The sequence below is a fragment of the Penicillium hordei genome, assembly GCF_028827395.1.
Source record: "Penicillium hordei strain IBT 12815 chromosome Unknown utg000001l_segment0_segment0, whole genome shotgun sequence".
In the NCBI taxonomy this organism is placed as follows: domain Eukaryota; kingdom Fungi; phylum Ascomycota; class Eurotiomycetes; order Eurotiales; family Aspergillaceae; genus Penicillium; species Penicillium hordei.
Window position 1 is genome coordinate 6,221,789 of NW_026623142.1, and position 18,537 is coordinate 6,240,325.

Genomic DNA, 18,537 nt, shown 5'->3' on the forward strand with positions numbered 1-18,537 from the left:
TATCATGAATTAGTTTGTAGTTTCATAGATCTCCAACTCGTTGAAGACCGGTCTGTTAGATAAGAACCGATAGCTCGGCCCCCGCACTCGGGCGGTGGGAACTCCGCGAGCTCCAAACGTCATTTGTTCACCACATGCATCTTCTCCTTAACACTACAAACATCCTGAACCATGACGAGTAACATACCGGCTGGACTTCGATCGGCAGATATCGGTCGATTTGCAATCAGGGCAGCTCAGATCGAAAAGGCCAAACCTGTGGTTGCCTACTGGTGTAAGTCGTAAGACCCCGCGTAGAGCACATTTGAGCTGATTGAACCCTAATTACATAGGCAATTTCCATATTGTGAACCAGATTATTGAAAGGGGTCTGCACAGTGCCGATGATGAGATCAAACTCTACACGACAAACCTCGTGGATAAGCTGGAGCAGGTGAGTCAGGCTCCCTACCCTCCTTCCCTTCCTAAGAGTCTATATTCCGCACTGTGCCCTTGAAGTCTAGCAACTGATGATATTGGGCTGAAATAGTTCAAAGTAGAAAATCCAGAGAATGATACAGTGACAGACACTGTTGCGGCGAGTGCCTATGTCGAACAATTCGGATTGGAGGTCTTCAGCCGTGCGGAGGCCGCTATGAACGCCAACAAAGTCACAAAGTGAGCTCTCCAAGTGGCTCTTTAAGCTACAATGGCTAATTATCTGAAAAGGCAAACGGGAGATACTTTCCTAGCAGCGGCCACGTTCCTTGAACTTTGTTCGATCTGGGGGCCCCTTGACCCAGAACTTGCTGGGCGGATCAAATTCGCCAAATTCCACGCGGTCCGGATTGTTAAGGCTCTCAAAGCCGGCGAAGATCCCAACGCGACAAATCCCGTGCCAAAGCAGGAAGAAGTCGTCGACGACCCGGACGTCCAGGCATTTGATGAGTCGGTAGCGGAGCAGGCTTCTCGGCCAAGACAAGCCTCTATCGAAGAGATCCCAGACGAGTCCGACCGACTTGGACGAGAGCTAGCTCGGAAATCGACTCTTGATGAATCCCTTCATCCATCACGCACATCGTCAATGCCTCGTGGCCCGCCCGAGATCCCTTCTGTCCCTCGCAACGCACCTGGTTCTCCTCTGCAACCGATGGATGTTGATGAGACCAATACAGGCGGCTTAGATCTCCCATCAACTCCAGCAACCATTGGCGGTTCGTCCTCAGTACCTAGGCTTCCAGATACCCCGACTGCATTCCAGTCTTTCCCTCCACCGTCCGAGGAACCATCCGTCTCCACGCCAGATCCAGCTTCGTTCTACGATACCCCAGGTCCCAGTGCTCCCATCCCGCCCCCGGTTGCTCCGGCATTTGTTCCGTCCCCAGCTGCCAACGTCCAGGCTGCACCGGCTCCCTATATCCCGTCGCAACCATCACATGGTTTAGATGATGACACTGTGCAGTTGGCGCAGAAGCATGCTCGCTGGGCGGTCTCTGCTTTGAATTTTGACGATGTTGATACCGCTATTAAGGAGCTTAGGAACTCGCTGAAGTATCTAGGCGCATCATGATTCTATAGGCTTGTATGATTTTCACCTTTGCTTACTCTTGCGGTTGTTAGAGCACTATGAATATACCTTGCTTTGGCTATTATGAAATGTATTGGATTTGACCAGTGTAACTCTATTGTGCTCGATTTGATCTGTCTCATGTTTGCTTATCGCGAGTTTCCATCTGAGGTTCCACTGGGAGGTGGACGTAGGTGGGTTGACCGGTGGTTTCCTCGAATCCGTTCAGAGACTCGCTTCCATTAGAAAATTAATTCCATCACATGGTTGAAAGGGGTACGCAAGATCGGGTCCACTATCCGACTCCACCGTTCCAAGATTCGGAGAGGTCTGAATGTGGGATTGGCCCCGTGCTTAGATTACCAAGAAAAGTCCGAAATATAACCTAAAGTGTCGGTGGATCTGGATGTTGTCTCTTGGATTGATACACGAGTTGTATGGATGTATCAAAAGGTCGAAAGGTCTTATAGAAATTACCCTACACTCGCTTATATTATAGCTGGTCTAAGTTGTGGATATGGTCTGTGCTTTGGTGCATTTCTTGGGAAAATTGTCTCACTGTATACCTTAATCTCAACTTGATTGCAGAAGAGATAACTGTATTTACCAACCAGTGTTAGCTACACAATCATTTGAATACCACTAGAGATCTCTTATACCTGTTAACATATATATGCAACCGTGCACCCTCGCTTTTTACACCTTTGGTTTTGATCGATACCAGCTTGGTCATGAAATTGAGTTTTGTATTAAAGTTTAGATTCTCTAAATAGCCAAATATATATTCCAAAGTTATTATTTCACCAACTACTTGAACTCGTTCTACAGACCACGAGATCTACCCATTGGTATCTTGTATAAGGACCCCCAGCGTGTGGTATGACCAGAAAAGGCATAGACTGTGCCACAGCGCTCTAAAATCTGGTTTTAAAAGAAAATTTGCTGACATCTACCTGGAATTGCGATATTCCTCTAATTTTAAACTACCTTTTGTTCCATATGTCCATTTAGCGGCCCTTGAGAGAGGCTCCTAATCCTATAGAGTTGGACGTGGGCAAGCAAGAGCCGCTCACCCTCTTCTCTTAGTTTCCTCGCTGTTCGATTCTGTGCCGTGTTCGCAAGATCGCGCCCCGCCCCATCAACAAGGTGCCCCGCCCTGGTCCTTTTGTCCCCTCCCCGATTGTATGCAGTGCCCGAAGACCCCTGCTCGTGGAGTTTCAACCCCAACTATTAGAATAGTTCGTCTTAAAGAGCAGTATGTACGACTGCAATTTTAAATGGGAGTAATATCCCAAAATTGCTCTTGGTGACTCCATGTAACACCTGTACACATATTGAATGGCTCAACTCGCAACACTCTAGTTATTTATTTAAGCCCAAGATCATGCCTAGCAGTTATTCTATGGAAAATTACTAGTATTGCAATAACAAAAACAAATTTAACTTAGATGGATATCGAGTCTAATTAAGCATAGAAAAGGCTTATCATCGCATCTATGGTTCGGGTGATCGGAAACCCAGTACCATGGGACCAACAGACTGATGTATTTGGGACTATACAAAGTATACACAAAGAAGACATTGAGAAGACATTGAGAAGACATTGAGAAGACATTGATTTGGTGTCACATAGTACAACATACATGTGTAAAATGGGCCTTCAAGTAAAATGAGTGGAATCCTAACCTTGCACTAATCTCACTAACACCCACTATCTCCCCTCCGACGTCACAGGTATATGCTGGTGTTTCCACTGTACTCCGTAACCCACTCGCTATCAACGTGGATTAACCGGCTTGGCAGGGGACATAATAATTTTGTTTTTTTCCCTTCTTTTTTTTTACTTTTCATTTTTTCAATCTAATAATAATTCTTCGGATTCTTTTTCTGAGTTTCTGTTTCCTCTTAGTCCCCTTTGCCCGTTTAGTCCGCCCCCTCCTTTCTCCCGTCCGTCGCCTTTCCCCCTTTCATTCTCCAGAACCTGCGGGGAGACCTTTTCTCTTCCATATTTAAGATGGCTGACGCCAAAAAACCCGCCGTTCTGATTGTCGGAGGCCTCGGTATGTCTTTCCTTGTCTTAATACTATTCCCTTCCGAACTGACATTCCTCGTCTTCAGGCTTCATCGGTCGACACCTCGCGCTATACATCCACGAGAACAACCTAGCCTCGGAAGTCCGCCTGGTAGACAAAGTCCTTCCACAATTGGCCTGGTTAGCCCCGGAATTCGAAGAAGCATGTTCAAAGGACAAGTTCGTCCAGGCAGATGCCAGCCGTGAACGTGAGTGACCCGACCCCAACCCCCCCCCCCAATCCAAAAACCAAATTCTTACATAAACCCCGATCCGCCCCCACAGAACATTTCCCGCGCATCTTCGACCGAGCCAATGGCGAACAATTCGACTATGTGATTAACTGCGGCGGCGAAACACGTCACTCCCAACCAGACGATGTCTACGAAGTGCGCAGCTACGCCCTCTCCCTCGCGCTCGGAAAGGAAATCGCCCGACGCGGTATCCCCGCCTTCATCGAGACCTCCACCGCGCACGTCTACAAGGGTGGCTCGACACCACGAAAGGAGACAGACAAGCTCGTCCCGTGGCACAAGCTGGCCGCGTGGAAACTCAAGGCCGCGGAGGAACTGCTTAAAATCCCGAACTTGAATTACTGCACCTTACGTCTGCCCCACGTCTACGGCGCTTATGACCCGGGCTACTTCGCCACGGGTATTTGTCTGTCTGCCGTCCACGTAGATCTCAAGCAGGAATTGCAATTCCTGCACACTAAAGACTTGAAAATTAATACCCTGCACGTTAAGGATGCTGCGAGCGCGTTGTTCGAGGCTGCTAAGTGGCGCGCCGCGAAAGGCTTCATCGATCCCAAGGATGGGGTTGTTGCTTTCAACGTTGTTGATCACAATGACACGAAACAGGAACATGTTGCTAATGGCTTGACGGAGGTGTTTGGCCTCAAGGTTGGGTTTGTCGGGTCGCTTGCTTCACAGCTCGCTAAGATGAATCTCGACGATCTCCTGGATGATATGAATGAGGTCGGTTTGCAGACTTGGGCTGAACTCATCGAGAGGGCAAATATCACGCGGCCTGGACCGATCAGTCCGTTCTTGGAGCGTGATATTCTCCGGGGTGAAGATATGTCCATTGACGGGTCGAAGTTCGAGAATGAGGTTGGCTGGAAGCCATTATATCCGACCTTCGGGGCTGATAGCATCCGTGAAATCGTGGATAGCTACAAGCGCATGGGCTGGTGGCCATGAGAGAGGATTCCATCGGGTTTCTGATCTTTCGTCTCTTCCCTTTTCTTGTTTCTTTTTTTTTTTTTTTTTTTTTTTTTCTTGAAGATATCCCGTCCGTCGGTTATTTTACTCTTTTCTATCTTTCTGTCTTTGTCTTTTTCCCCCATGATTCATTAACGGTCTTTCCCTACCTGATGAGGAAAATCGGTCACATTGCATTGTGTCTGAAAAATGATGCATTGAATCCCCCTACGACACGACCATCTCATGATCTGCATCTCCACACACTCTCCTGTCCACATCTCCTCCCCTCTCTCATCCCTCTTCAAGCTATGTATCCAGACAGACCTGCCTAGCATCGCTAGATGTGAATTGACCTTGTACTGTAATTGATAATCGCTGTTATATTGGGGGGTTTCTCTTATTGCTTTCTGCATATATGTTTCTCTACCGGTTTCTTCTCTTCTTACTTTTTGCATGGCCCTGCATTGGTAGCATATTGAGCCCTTCTCTCGTTTTGATATACTATTTCCATCTCAATGTTTTCTTATGTAGGTTTGGACTAGAAATTTGGCGCTAGGCCTATTCTTGTGCATCATCATGCATAGACCCTGCAGATATGTTGTGCAGGTTCCACAGAGGATATATCCACAACCTCGGCCTAAGAGCTACCTAGGTATATTGGCCTATATGTCACCGCGCAATAAGTACTAGGTTGGACTGCGAGTGGGAGAGAATGGCCTATGACAAATTTTGAATAGAAACAATTGAATGAATTAATTCGAAACTTCTAACCCTGTGACCGAAATGACGAAGAGCAGCGGAACAGAAACTGTGCAAGATGTCCGACTGCTATGCATGAGTGTGTGTGCATTGAACGAGCCACCCAGCCAACCGAATCGATGGGTCTTTTGTGATGTGATTTTTTTTTTGTTTTTTGTTTTTTTTTCCCCCTCGTGTATACTTGTGTATACCGATCATATCGTACCCACGGCCGCCACTAATGCAGGCTCGCAATCTGAGCCAAGCCACCACAACGAAAATCATGAAAAATGCCATTGTCATCGTCAATTCTTTCTCAAGCACGCAAATGCAACCAGGGATTCGAATAGATCAATGGGTAGATTGGAAAGAATCATTTGACAAACAAAAGAAAGCCACCTCGTCTTGCCAAGGCAGACTGGGGGAAACCGAAAATATAGACGAAGAAAGTAATGTGCGCAAAAGACAAGGAAGGCAAGCGAGTAACCAAGGGGATGGGTGGTAAGTTAAAATTCCCAGTCCTCCTCAACAGACTTGATGGCCCACTCGAACTTCTCACGCAGCGCCTTAGAGAAGAACTTTTCAATGGGGACATCGTACTTCTTGCTGAAGACAACAGTGAGCCGTGGATCAATGTAGTTCTAATGAGTGAGAATAATTAGCTGGTGACATTGTAGGAATGAGACGGGGAAAAGAAAAACTCACAATCTTCGAGGTACCTAGGGCAACCTCTTTGTTGTCTTCCTTGTCCTGAGCCTGGACGGACATCGTTTCGACTCGCTGATCGATCTTAGCGATGGAACCCTCGAGCTTTTCAACCGTTGCGCCTCTGGCCTCGACCTCGACCTTTCCGGTTTTGTTCTCCTTCTTGAACTTCTTCTCCATCTCCTTCACGACCTGCAGACGCTCCTCGAGCTCGGAAACCTTCATTTCCTTCTCGCCGTCAGCAACGCGCTTTTCGTTGTCCTTCTCGAACTTCTTGGAGATTTTGGTTCTTTGCTCCTCCATCAAAAAGGCCTGGTGTTCTTCGATCCATTCTTTGTCAAGATCCTCATCGATTTCGAAGAATGCCGCACCCTTCTTCTTCTTTAGAGTTGGGTCCAAGTCAAGCATTTGCTGCTTCAACCGCCACTTCTGGTATCGGAGGCCCTTGATCTGCATAGTCAAACATACATTAGCACGGTGCCTCGCGCCATGAGGGCGGAATAGAGAAAACCCACCCGTTCACCCATCTTTTCCATTGCATTGGCGTGGCCAGCAGTGACAGTACGCTTGTGGTTACACAAGATGGCAACCTTGCGGTTGGCATCGTTATATGCTTTCACCTTTTCGGCGATGGTACCACCGCTGGCATTCATCTCGTTGAGAACGCAACCCATGGTGTAAGACGCGTTGTAGGTACGGAAAACCTTGGCGGTTAGACCTTGCATGTAGTTGGCAAGATGCTTATTGAGGGCAGAAGTCTTTTATTTGTCAGTGAGAATCAATATTGGAAGGAAAAAAGGAGCACATACCGTAAGGCGGTCGAAAATTTCATCACCGTTCTTCTTGGGTGCCTTTTTGAAGATCTTCAGGTTCTTGAAGACTTGCAGATCGACCTGCACCTCATCGTAGAACCGAATACTATCTTTACCCAAGAAATCGAAGACGACAGTATTGGGGGGTTTTAGTGTAACATTCTCATACTTCAGAGAACAGCAACCGACGGTTTCAGCCTCGTCTTCACCTTTCTCATTTCCGGCACGCAGGGCGAACTGATCAATGAGATAGACTGCCGTGGCCTTCTGCCGTTCCACCATCATGTCATGTTTGAGGTTCTTCTGATAATCCTTGCGGATTTTCTCAATGTGCTTCTTGAGTTCACGGGCTTTCTCGAATTTCTTGAAATCGCTTTGTCCCTTGACATCGGAGTTGGCGGCTAGCATGACGTACTTGTAATTGCCATTGATATTTTCCTGCCACATGGCAAGCCAGGTGCCTTCCTGGTCGTGCTTCACTTCCTTCCACTTGTGGCCGGGAGGTGGCGGTGGGACCTTCGCATCTTTTCCGATGTTGATCGTGATTTGTTCAGGTTGCACACGGGTTTTCACACGTCCGGTCTTTGGGTGCTCACCGCGGCCACGGAACAGAGAAGGCGGCTCCACACGGAAGTTGCCCACCTTCTGCTTGCGACCATCCCACACACAGAACTGGTAGGGAGCTTCCTGTTCATCCTTCAAGGCCTTAGCAGCCTTCTTCTCGGCTGGTGGCAGGTGCCTCTTTTCTTCGCGCTGAGCATCGTAGAAATCAAAGATAGGCTTGAAGTCGCATTTTGCGAACTCCTTGATGTCTACCTTATTGCCCTTAGAATCCTTCGCTCCGCCGCTCTTCTTGATGGCCTCCTTGAAGTCGCCGAAGAAGTTCTTTTGGAACACAGGATTTTCGACGTTGTGCGTTGAGTTAAGCATGGTACCGAAGAAGCTAGCAACCTCTTCGGCTTCGGGTTCAAGAGAGACCGGAACACCGTCATATTTCATCTTGACATTCTTAGGCAGCAGTTCGTATTCGGGAGGGAACACCACGCCATTATGTTCGAGAGTGGTCCACTTGATGGTTCCATCGCCCTTGCTATGGTCTTCCCACCAGCGGTACTCTTCCTCATCCTCCTCTTCCTTTTCTTCGGCGTCCTGGCTTTCTGCCTTCACCTTGGCTTTGCCATTTTTCGCCGAGGCAGGTTCAGCCTTCACCTTCTTGGGAGCAGCTTTGCTGGTGGCCGGCTCTTTCTTGACGCCGTTTGCCTGTTTCTTGGCCGCTGCCGGCTTAGCCTCTTTTTTTGGCGCAGCAGGTTTGCGCGCAGGTTTAGCCTCCTTCTCCGCCGTTTGTTCAATCTTCTTCTTTTGTGCGGCAAGCTTCCGTTCAATAGGAACGTCGGAATCAGACTCGTCCCCGATGGATGTTTCGGCGGCCTTGGGAAGTTTGCGCCCGTTGCGTGCCAAGGGCACATCGTCATCGGTCTCGGGATCTTCATGTTTCACAGATGTACGCCGGCGTTTGCTCTGTCGAATGGTCAGACGCTTCAACCGAAAGCGACAGTATGGTCGCACTGGGAGTAACAAGGGTCATCCCGCGATGGGGGTAGGCGTACCAAAGGCTCATCTTCTTCGCTGCTTTCTGCTTCTGCATAGGACTTCTTTTCGCCTATACTGGTCCGAGATTTGCGCTTAGCGGCACCCAGCGCGTCTTCTCCATCTTCCATCTTCACATCCTTGTCTTCCACAGGACCGAATCGAATGGATATTCCAGGATCAACATGGCCGTTTGTGGCGGGGCTAGAGTCCGCCATTTTGACGACGTCGGGAGACTTTGGGGAAACTAGAAGTGTGGAAGAGCTATGTTAGATTGTCGTTCGAGTTAATGTTGGAGGTGTGAGGGAAGTGACGTCGAAGTGCAAGATATAAGACCGAGCAATGATAGGAAAAGTACAATTGTGTAGAGATTAGAGGAGACATAGAAATGAGAAGATCAAGTGCAAGGAAAGCGAAGGTTCGCGACAAATTGTAGAGGGATGTAATGACAGCCGAATCACCCGAGGAACGCACCTTTACCACGTCCATTGGCGCGCATGAGGGGTGCGTCATCCTCGGAGGAGCTCATGATGGTAGTCCTTGGACTAGTAAAAGGGAGACGAGGGTAAAATGAGAGAAATCGTTGTTTTGATAAGGGGAGGCGTCCTCGTGCGCCGAGTCGGGCAAATTGAGCGGCCTGGTAGAAGGAGGAAAGCAAAGAAATTCTGACCAATGAAGAGTAAGAATATGGTTATAAGATATGCTGCATTAATGATACATGCATAGAGGTGATGTTGCGGGTAGATCCGGAGGAACAGAGACGAGAGAAGAGAAAAAGAACGTGAGGAAAGAGAGAAAGAGGCTGGGGAGACTTGGAATGGAGGAATGCAATGGGAAAAGAGGCCCTGAGGGACTACAACGTATGCCTGAGGCGTCAAGTGATGTTATGTAAATACTTGTATGCCTGAGGCATCACTGCGGTGGAAGTCGGAATGGCGCACCGTAGATGCTTGCCCCTTTTGGTTTAGCGGCAGCACGGAGACAGAACCTCCCTGGTTCTCAACTTCCTTCCCGACCAGCGAGGCATCCCCGTCTAACCTTCGTCACTCCCCTCCTCTCCGCAGTCACTATCTGCTCGTTCAATTTCTTCTTTAAATCTCTCGCATAATGTTCTCCCGTGCCGTCCGCCCGGCCCTGCGGGTTGGTGGTGCCGCCGTCGCTCGGTAAGTCTTCATCCGATACCTCGTGCCAAAGTCCTTCCACCCGACGTACTCCAACGCAACCACCTCGAAACCATTGAAACTGGAAAATATGCTGGATGTTAGAGGAGGCGAGAACGACAATTGCTGACTGCGAAATCAAGCCCTGCCCCCGCCAATGCCGCCACCTTCGCGACTCTGCGTGAGATCGAAGGTCGTCTCAAGTCCATTAAGAACATTGAGAAGATCACCAACACCATGAAGATTGTTGCGTCCACTCGTCTTACTCGTGCCCAGAAGGCCATGGACGAATCCCGCGTCTATGGTAAGACCTCCAACACCGTTTTCGAGCAGGCCGAGACCAAGCCTCTGGAGGACAAGAAGGTTCTTCTGGTTGTTGCCAGCTCCGACAAGGGTCTTTGCGGTGGTATCCACTCCGGTCTGAGCAAGGCCACCCGCCGTATTTTGGCCGAGAACCCCAACGCCGACGTTGCTATTCTCGGTGAGAAGGCCAAGGCTTCGCTCTCCCGTGTCGCCCCCGAGAACATCGTCCTGAGCTTCGCCAATGTCTGCAAGGACATCCCCACCTTCGCCGATGCCCAGGCCATTGCCGACCAGATCGCTCTCCTGCCCGAGGATTACGCCAGCGTTCGCATCATCTACAACTCTTTCGTCAACGCTCAGAGCTACGAGCCCGTTACCATTGAGGCCTACTCCGAGGAGGCTATCACCCAGTCCGGTGAGATTTTGTTATGCCCAAGCAATTCATTGAGTTTCAACTAACATACAACGTAGCCAACATCTCCTCTTACGAGGTTGACGATGAGGTCCTGACCAGCCTCCGCGAGTACGCTCTTGCCAACAACCTCTTCTGGGCTATGGCTGAGGGCCACGCCTGCGAGATCTCCGCTCGTCGCAACGCTATGGAGAACGCTTCCAAGAACGCTGGTGAGATGATCAACAAGTATGTTTTACCTCCAATGTTTTCAAGATTCGTCTCTAACAGCCCTCTAGGTTCCAGATCTTGTACAACCGTCAGCGCCAGGCCACCATTACCGGCGAGCTGGTTGAGATTATCACCGGTGCCACCGCCAGTGCGGATATGTAGAAGCTTTCTTCTACGGGACCAAGTCGGCTTTAGTGTAGACTTGTTCATATTTAGATCGACCTTAAGCTTGTGTAAAATCAGAGTCAATCCATTTCCATTTCATATGTACAGACTTCTCCCTTGAGTATAGCTCCGATCTAGGTCGACAAACAAATCGGATGAGTTCTACTATTCAATGGGTCCCTGAGACTATCTAATTCATAGCCTGTACTTGAATGGGATCACCTGTATAACCCTAACCTTGGAGGCGACTAGTACCTTAAGGGTCATCTTCTTTGTTTGACTTCTGCCATCCCATGTAATCATTGGATGACCATTGGACTATGCCTTTTATAGCTTATTTCTCGTCAATGGGAGCTGGTTCTTTGTTCAATGGGATTCGGTTTACAATAGCATTATCTACAATAGGATTTCCTCATCGCCATCATACTTATACCCAGTTCTTCTCTTCCTCTCTCTCTTCCTCTCTCTCTTCCTCTCTCTCTTCCTTCTCCATAATCTCTTTCTTGCTCCTGCTGTTCTTAAATCTCATACTGAAGCTCCTACGTCTTTGTTCTTTATTTCACTCTTCATCTTCCTCTGGTGCTCATACTCTTGTTTTTTTCCTATCCTGATTCTCCTCTCCAATCTCATACTCCAGTCCTGTCCCCCTTTCTCGGGCCTGTACAATTGCTGGTCTTGCCAACTTAATTTTCTACGCTTGTGCGGTAAGTTTTGATATCGTCGCCATCCCAACGGTTTTTTCGGGGATGTTTCCCACTCCTTCCTCACCGGCGGATATGTCCTGATTACCTACATGCCTTCATATTGATCTCACATTACTCTCTCTGTCTCTCTCGTTCCATCTGCCTATTCAAAGACCGGCAACGAATAATTATTTTCAAGCCAACACCCACATATAACAGAACACTGACATCTATTTTCAAGACTTGTGTGACGGCAAACATGTCGACCGCCAATGTGACGATTGATGCCTACACGATTCTAGGCGTTGAGCGAGATGCCAAACTCCCTGACATCAACATTGCCTACAAACGCCTTGCCTTGAAGTTCCATCCAGACAAGGCTGGAGATTCCCCGGCCACCATTGACCGATTCAGAAAAGTACGTCTACAATACCAGGAATATGGAGTTGCTGAAAATCACTGACAAGCCATTTAAAACAGATTCAAGATGCTGTTGAGGTTCTCCGTGACCAAGACCGTCGGCACTTGCTTGACGAAGCCCTGAAAAAGAAAGCCAAGAGACATCTAGACCCCGAGGATGACACATCAGCTTGGGCCTACAAGCGCAACCACACTCGTCCCTCAAAGCGAGAACGCCATAGATATGATTTCTTCTATTGGCCGGGCCTATTTCCAGAGTCAGCATCCAGACATAGCCCAAGACATCAACGCCAGCACACCTTTAGCTACTACTACAGTTATGGAACAAGTGTGCACATGGACCCAGAGTCCGCCGAATCCAGGGCCAAACGAGCCCAATTCCAAGCGGAGAATATCCAGTGGGAGAATGAGTGGGCTGGTGTTGATCCGGAAATGCAGAAGGCACGAGCAGGGCTCCGCAAGGAAAACATGCGAGCTCGAATGAAGCGTGACCGAGAAGACTTGGCGAATGACCAAGACGAAGATACCAAATATGCCGATATAGTTGACCCGGTTGTCGAAGGAGTTTTCGACGAACTTGACTTCGCTTGTGGTCATAAGTTGCATGATTTTGTGCATGTCCTGCCTGAAGAGGATATGAAGACATGCAACCCAGCTGATACATTTGACGAATTTTCCTATGAATACGTCAAAAAGTTCCGTTCCGATTCCGAGGGTCCCGTTCACTCGGATTGCGCTTCAACTCCTCCGTCTACCGCTAGCGACAGTTCGTCCTTTGACTTCTCAGCAAGTAGCAACTTTACCGACTACACCCATTCAGCCAACAATCACTCGAATTTCAAGTCCGCCACCGTTGAGGATGACGAATCTACCAGTGACTATTCCAAATCTGATGTTGACAAACTCATCAACTCCTACATGGTGGGTCATGATTCATTGCTCCCTCTAGTTTCATTCCTCAGGCAGAAGCTCGCCGATCCCAATGGACGCTACACCCTCAATGACCTCGGCGGTGAGCTCAATGGCCTTATTCTGGAGACCTATTGTGGCTGGTTGGAAGAAGTTCGTCTTTCAGTCCCGAATGCCTCGCCATTTACAGTTCGAAATGATCCTAAGCTTTGCTCCCACCTTGGGCTATGGTACAAGGATTTCTGCCGTCTCGTGTGCAATGTTTGCAACTTGTGGATGCCCTCTTTCACCCTCACCTGTCCTGGCTGTGGTATGAAGGCCTGTGTCAGGTGTAAGTTCGATGACGGTTATGATTCTCTCTCGGCGTCTGTTATGCAGGAGCAATGATTGATCCCAAGTTGGATCACATGTGTTTTCTGTTCTGCTTTTGTTTCTCTTTTTTTTTGTTCGGTCTGGATTCTCCAATGTGGTTGGGAAAATGGCGACAGATACCTCGGGGGCCTTTTCGATCCTTTTTTTTATTTTTATTTTTTTTATTGAACTTCCGAAGAAAAAAACATCGCTTCCAACTGCACCAATCATTCTATTGAATTTAATGAATCTGGGCCAAGAGACCACTTCCTTCTCATGCACAGATACTATCCTTTGCTGGATATATATCTGATACGCTAGTACATTCCCCTCGAGTTCACTTCTAATTCTACCCTACGTTCTCCTTCTACGAGACGAGTTTTCCTCTTTGTGTTTGATTCGACCGAAACAAACAATAGAAATTACTTCTCAGCCACTTCATAGTCGAATAAAGTTGATGATTTTATTGTCTTCCGGGTGCCGCTGCGGCTAGTTTATACGATTTGTTGCGAGCATCAAAAAACGGAGACGGACACACATCTGCCAACAAACTATCATGGAGATGCCCTCCTCGCCCACGAACAGGGCTTTGCTGGAACCCCCAACGGTGCCTCAGACCGGAAGTTGACGGACCCCTGGGAGATTGAACCCCCATGTGTACTGACCCTATGCGGGCTTGTTGCGTCCCCCGCCCTTCCTGGGCCTCCATCTTCTCCATCTTCTCCAGCTTAACTGTGAGCTCGTTGAGCTCACGACGAAGGTTCTGTATCTGGTTTTGAGTGAAGTGTTGTCATCCACTTTTACTGGCCTGGCGCTCGGTCTTTCCTTTCTGTCACCGGTCTGAGACACCGTAAAGCTTCTCTCAGTTGGAGGGAAGCGAAGCGAATCGTACATATACGTCATGTTCCAAGGAAATTGCCCCGATATGCTCGTTTGACTAGTCGAAGTGCTCCATGAACTCGAAGAGGTAGATACAGTCTGAGATGGCCGTGACTGTGGCCTAGTTGAGTCTCATGGGTCCGCTTTTGGACGACCTTAAGCTTGTCTAGATAGGTATCCAGATAGGTATCCAGGTAGGTGTCAGGTAGGTGTCCAGGTGGGTACCATGTTCAATCTCGACCCCGCGTACATGTGTGTCCACTCAAGCTCAAGATTCACATTTTGCTTGAGAAAAAAACGAAGATGGGTAGCCACGTGGGGAGAACTTTTCTCGACAAGGGGGATGTGACGAGGTGAGATGGAGTTTTGTGATGAGATGAAGAGAATTCAAAGGAAGAAAAGACGGGGTGATGGGTCGGTTTTGTGTGTTCTGAGGGAAGGTATGAGTACCTGCGGCTCCTACCTACGTTTAGGTGACAATTCAATTTTTGACAGGGGTCAATAGCCTCATCTCATTACCTGGCTATGAGGTGATATAACGCTTATTCTTTATAAAATCCTTTTAATGTTACTGTGTCTCTTAATATCGAACGCACTTTAACTCCGAAGTGAATGCTATCTGAGGGATGAAAACCTTACAACGCCTTCTCCAGTCAATTGAATCGTCACTTCTGGACTGTATATAATTGCCAAGGGAGGTCTACGTTGAGGTGCATGGTGAATGTAAGATTGATTGATTATTAAAGAAATTAGGCTACAGAGACTAAGAAATCCAATCCCACAAGTAGTTATAGAAAACTAATTACGAGACTAAGGAATTGACAATAACGCCACACATGGACCATCAATGAGTGATCTACCAGGAGGCGCCTAGAGATTCTAGTCAATGGAGCGGAAGCACTATCAAATGACAGAATGAATACGAAATGTAGCTTCTTATCATCTGTTCAAGGGCAGCGAGAATCAACTTACCAGAGTGGCACTTCGGAATTACTAGAGGGTTGCCACAGAAATCTGATCAGATATAAGATATGGCCGAACGGCGTAGTAAAGATCGTAGGAATTCAATTCCCCTTCCCCTTTTCCTTGAAGGATCTTTGTATGACATATACCAAACATTTAGCCCTGCTGCAATGAAAGGCATGACATTTTTGTATTGTTGGTCTTTGAGATAGGAGAGGTTGCGAGACTGCAAGTCCTTGAATGATTGAGGTGCATTGTCTTCAAAACACAAGCGGGGAATCGTTGTAAGCAAGTGCTCTGTATCATCTTCGTCAAGTCGTGGGCGGAGAGAATCGGGAAACCAGGCATGAGTCTTTCACAAGGGGTCCTCTTTAGTAAGGCAAGGGCCCAGATTGACCCATCTTGTCATGATGAGAGCAATGTTGGAGTCGAATTCACCAATTTCAATTTGGGTATCTGTGTTGCACATGTAACAGGTATAAGCCAAAGCAGCCTTCTCTCCATCGTGTAAGGATTCCACAACTGGGGTGGTAAGAGGAAGAAGATCGAGATGTGCACATATTTCCAAAGTGTACAAAGGATCCAAAGTCGATCTACGTCCTGAACGGAAAATCAATTCGTCCTGTGTTCCGACGAGAACTATGTCCTGCATCCTGATACAAAGACAAAGATGCTTAGAACATATTTGTGCTTCCGTTGAGAATAGTGAGATCATGCCTGGGCGAACTGACTGTGTAGGGTATTGGCGGACTTGTGTATAGGATAGAGAATCAATACTGATCCCCGACCTTGGACCATAGTAAAACCTCCTCATAGCAAGCTTAAGCTGGAGGAAAGAAAGATGGTTTGGTGAATGATCATGATCAACATGGGTTCTTAGAATTGAGGACCAGGCAAACCAGTGCAGGTCAAACCACTCCTCCTTCCGAACACATGGGAGTCGGCAAGTTCTTTCATGAACTAGTCCACTGAGCCCAAAACTTTCAGATCCATCATACCGATGAAGACGGTTGCAAAAATCGCAAGCGAAGTATTCTGGAAGATCTCGTTCCAATCGGTTTAAGATTGAGAGCTTATCGTCTTTTGTGCGAGGAGACAGTCAGTTTATTTGTCTCTGAGACAGTTTAAGGAGTCGATGATTGCAAAGAGAAAAGCAGATCAGATCAACAAGTGGAAGAAAGTCGGATATTGACAATAATAGCTCTGGGGGCAGTCCGGCGAGTGTAGTCATGCATGGGATCTTACAAAGACTGATCACCTGTGGGCGTCCAGGGGAAGATTTGATACGAGCTGTTAGAGAGTTCATAGTCAAAGCCAGGTGTTTTAAGTCAAACAAGAGGACCAAAGAAAGTATACAGAGTAAGGAGACCGGGACGCTGGATGTATGAATTAGAAAGAAGCTTCCAGCTTTCCAAGGTCGGTTCATCTATACTTAGTCCGATTCCCTTTTTGTGGTCCCGACCCGGACTGGGCCTCACCTCGTTCTAGTTGATCGTATCGCCTAAACAGGATATCTAAAAAAATAATACCTAAAATAATATTAGAGTGTTCTTACATATAACCTGATAGCCTTTGACTTAACCTATAATGTCACACATGGCCCATCAATGAGCGATTTACTAGGCCCCTATGAAGCGGACTATAGAATGACAGTACGAATATGGAATGTAGTCTCTTATTCTCTGTCTAACTGAAGGACATCTAGCTTCAATTCATTTATCAAACCGGTAAATCACTAGCTCTCGATTACAATTCTCGCCCACCAGATATCTCTCACAACCAGCGAGCTTCCCCCTGCCGACAAAATCCCAATTATCACAAGTGACGTTTGAGCGAGGTGTCTGGATGGTCAAATAGACAATCTGATCCTGGATCCACGTCCACGGATCGAAGTGAAGACAAAAGCCAAGATCAGGCTCGTGTACAGTCACTTGGGAAATGACACCAAACCAAGGATCTGTCATGATGAGCCCATCAGACCTCATACTCTCTGCCTGCATACTGCAGTTCCCACGGTAAGGCGGTAGAATCCCCTCGAAGTCCCGACGCCAATGAGGTCCATGTCCGACTAGAGGAATGCTCGTAGTGATAGGTCGAGGAAATCCGAATGGCTCAGGTGGTTGGTCTTCCGGTCGAATGCAAACGTTTTCTGTAATTTCGACTGCTTCGGCATCATCCGTAATTTCCAATCGTTGAATGCTGGGACAGCCTCGTTGTCGGACGTCAAAGAACTCTAGGTCCCGGAATCCGAATCGTGCCACGATTGACGGAGAGTTATCAGGGGAGTCATCTCTCAGTCGTCCTGTGGGATCCAATGAAGGTCGGTATGAGGATGGTTTCGATATGTCCCAGACAAACAAAGACTCAATGGGTGCATCTTCGTCGGCAGTGTACAAGCTGCGATTTGGCTGCCATATATAAATCACATAGTGAGTGTTGCTATGAGAGGAGAAGAATCGATCTCGCTCGCTCAGCGGATGTCCCAAAAACATAATCTTCCACTCATTGCGCGGGACAACGTTCCAGCCCTGATCCTCACTCCGCGTCACATCAAACGAAGACGCAAAGTGACGATGAACACCATCGCTATCATTCAACCAGTGAAAGGCCTTGGGTTCAGCCCACTCAATGACGAGCAAGCTTTTCTGTAGACGTACGCGACGAACGACCTTGCCACGAATAACAAATGGCACCATGAACTGTCGGTCCGTTTCCAAATCCATGAGCACAAGAAACTGATGATCGGCGCTGGGGTAGACCAGCAAACCATCCTCGAAAGTCCATAAAGCTTCAGAGAACTGTCGGTCAATAAAGCGCCTCATATGGCTGGCGTGTGACTCCCATGGCTGTACCTGATACCATTCCCGGTCTCCAGCGCTGCCAAAGTCATCGCAGAGGCGGTACTTCTGGATAGAGCGGGGTTTGCCTCGTTTTAGGTGATCGTATCGTGAAGCAACCTGGTCGAAAAGACGACAGCCCTGGTCTTGGTCTTCAGGCGACGTCTCTAAGCCTAAGCTTTTGACTTCTTCTGTCCATGGGAAATGTTTCTTTAGGAGTGGGAGTAGGATGGCCGGGTTGCTAAAGGCTTCGTTCCAGGCACGCGAGACACGGCGACATCGGACTAATTCATTTGGTTCTAAGTAGGCTAGGATCATCCAGAAGAGTTCACCAGGTAGGAGTACCACATCATGGCTCTCTTTTGATCTGGACATTGCTAGGTTGTGTGTATCAAAGAGAAAAGGTTCGGAATCTTTGGAGACGGACAAGTTCATAGGATGTTGATAGAAGGAATTATTTGGATAGTGTTCAAGAACTAGATATTTTGATATACTAACAATTATCATACTAATTCAAGACATATAATATGCTTGAAATATTTGATGCTCTAATATATTCACTACATAGTACCTCAAAACAG

At 47.8% G+C, this 18,537-nt stretch overlaps 7 protein-coding genes across 7 annotated transcripts; 5 read left to right on the forward strand and 2 right to left on the reverse strand.

Moving 5' to 3' along the window:
* Positions 1-171: 171 nt before the first annotated feature.
* N7537_002380 (uncharacterized protein) lies at positions 172-1,549 on the forward strand (the record flags this gene model as incomplete). Its single annotated transcript, XM_056893438.1, has 4 exons — positions 172-274; positions 333-433; positions 530-657; positions 709-1,549. 4 exons carry the CDS (start codon positions 172-174, stop codon positions 1,547-1,549), a joined length of 1,173 nt encoding a protein of 390 aa, XP_056758433.1.
* An 81-nt stretch (positions 1,550-1,630) lies between these two features.
* Positions 1,631-1,930, forward strand: N7537_002381 (uncharacterized protein; the record flags this gene model as incomplete). Its single annotated transcript, XM_056893439.1, has 2 exons — positions 1,631-1,736; positions 1,821-1,930. 2 exons carry the CDS (start codon positions 1,631-1,633, stop codon positions 1,928-1,930), a joined length of 216 nt encoding a protein of 71 aa, XP_056758434.1.
* Positions 1,931-3,560: 1,630 nt separating this feature from the next.
* Positions 3,561-4,819, forward strand: N7537_002382 (NAD-dependent epimerase/dehydratase family protein; the record flags this gene model as incomplete). Its single annotated transcript, XM_056893440.1, has 3 exons — positions 3,561-3,606; positions 3,665-3,826; positions 3,903-4,819. 3 exons carry the CDS (start codon positions 3,561-3,563, stop codon positions 4,817-4,819), a joined length of 1,125 nt encoding a protein of 374 aa, XP_056758435.1.
* Positions 4,820-6,066: 1,247 nt separating this feature from the next.
* N7537_002383 (DNA topoisomerase 1) lies at positions 6,067-9,193 on the reverse strand (the record flags this gene model as incomplete). Its single annotated transcript, XM_056893441.1, has 6 exons — positions 6,067-6,201; positions 6,266-6,715; positions 6,781-7,023; positions 7,075-8,595; positions 8,685-8,911; positions 9,139-9,193. The coding sequence occupies 6 exons, from the start codon at positions 9,191-9,193 to the stop codon at positions 6,067-6,069; spliced, it is 2,631 nt and encodes an 876-aa protein (XP_056758436.1).
* Positions 9,194-9,681: 488 nt separating this feature from the next.
* Positions 9,682-11,023, forward strand: N7537_002384 (F1F0 ATP synthase subunit gamma). The gene is made up of 4 exons (XM_056893442.1): positions 9,682-9,827; positions 9,968-10,542; positions 10,599-10,767; positions 10,818-11,023. Exons 1-4 carry the CDS (start codon positions 9,772-9,774, stop codon positions 10,909-10,911), a joined length of 894 nt encoding a protein of 297 aa, XP_056758437.1. The 5' UTR covers positions 9,682-9,771; the 3' UTR covers positions 10,912-11,023.
* An 833-nt stretch (positions 11,024-11,856) lies between these two features.
* N7537_002385 (uncharacterized protein) lies at positions 11,857-13,313 on the forward strand (the record flags this gene model as incomplete). Its single annotated transcript, XM_056893443.1, has 2 exons — positions 11,857-12,015; positions 12,078-13,313. The coding sequence occupies 2 exons, from the start codon at positions 11,857-11,859 to the stop codon at positions 13,311-13,313; spliced, it is 1,395 nt and encodes a 464-aa protein (XP_056758438.1).
* Positions 13,314-16,831: 3,518 nt separating this feature from the next.
* N7537_002386 (F-box protein) lies at positions 16,832-18,331 on the reverse strand (the record flags this gene model as incomplete). Its single annotated transcript, XM_056893444.1, has 1 exon — positions 16,832-18,331. One exon carries the CDS (start codon positions 18,329-18,331, stop codon positions 16,832-16,834), a length of 1,500 nt encoding a protein of 499 aa, XP_056758439.1.
* Positions 18,332-18,537: the final 206 nt, after the last annotated feature.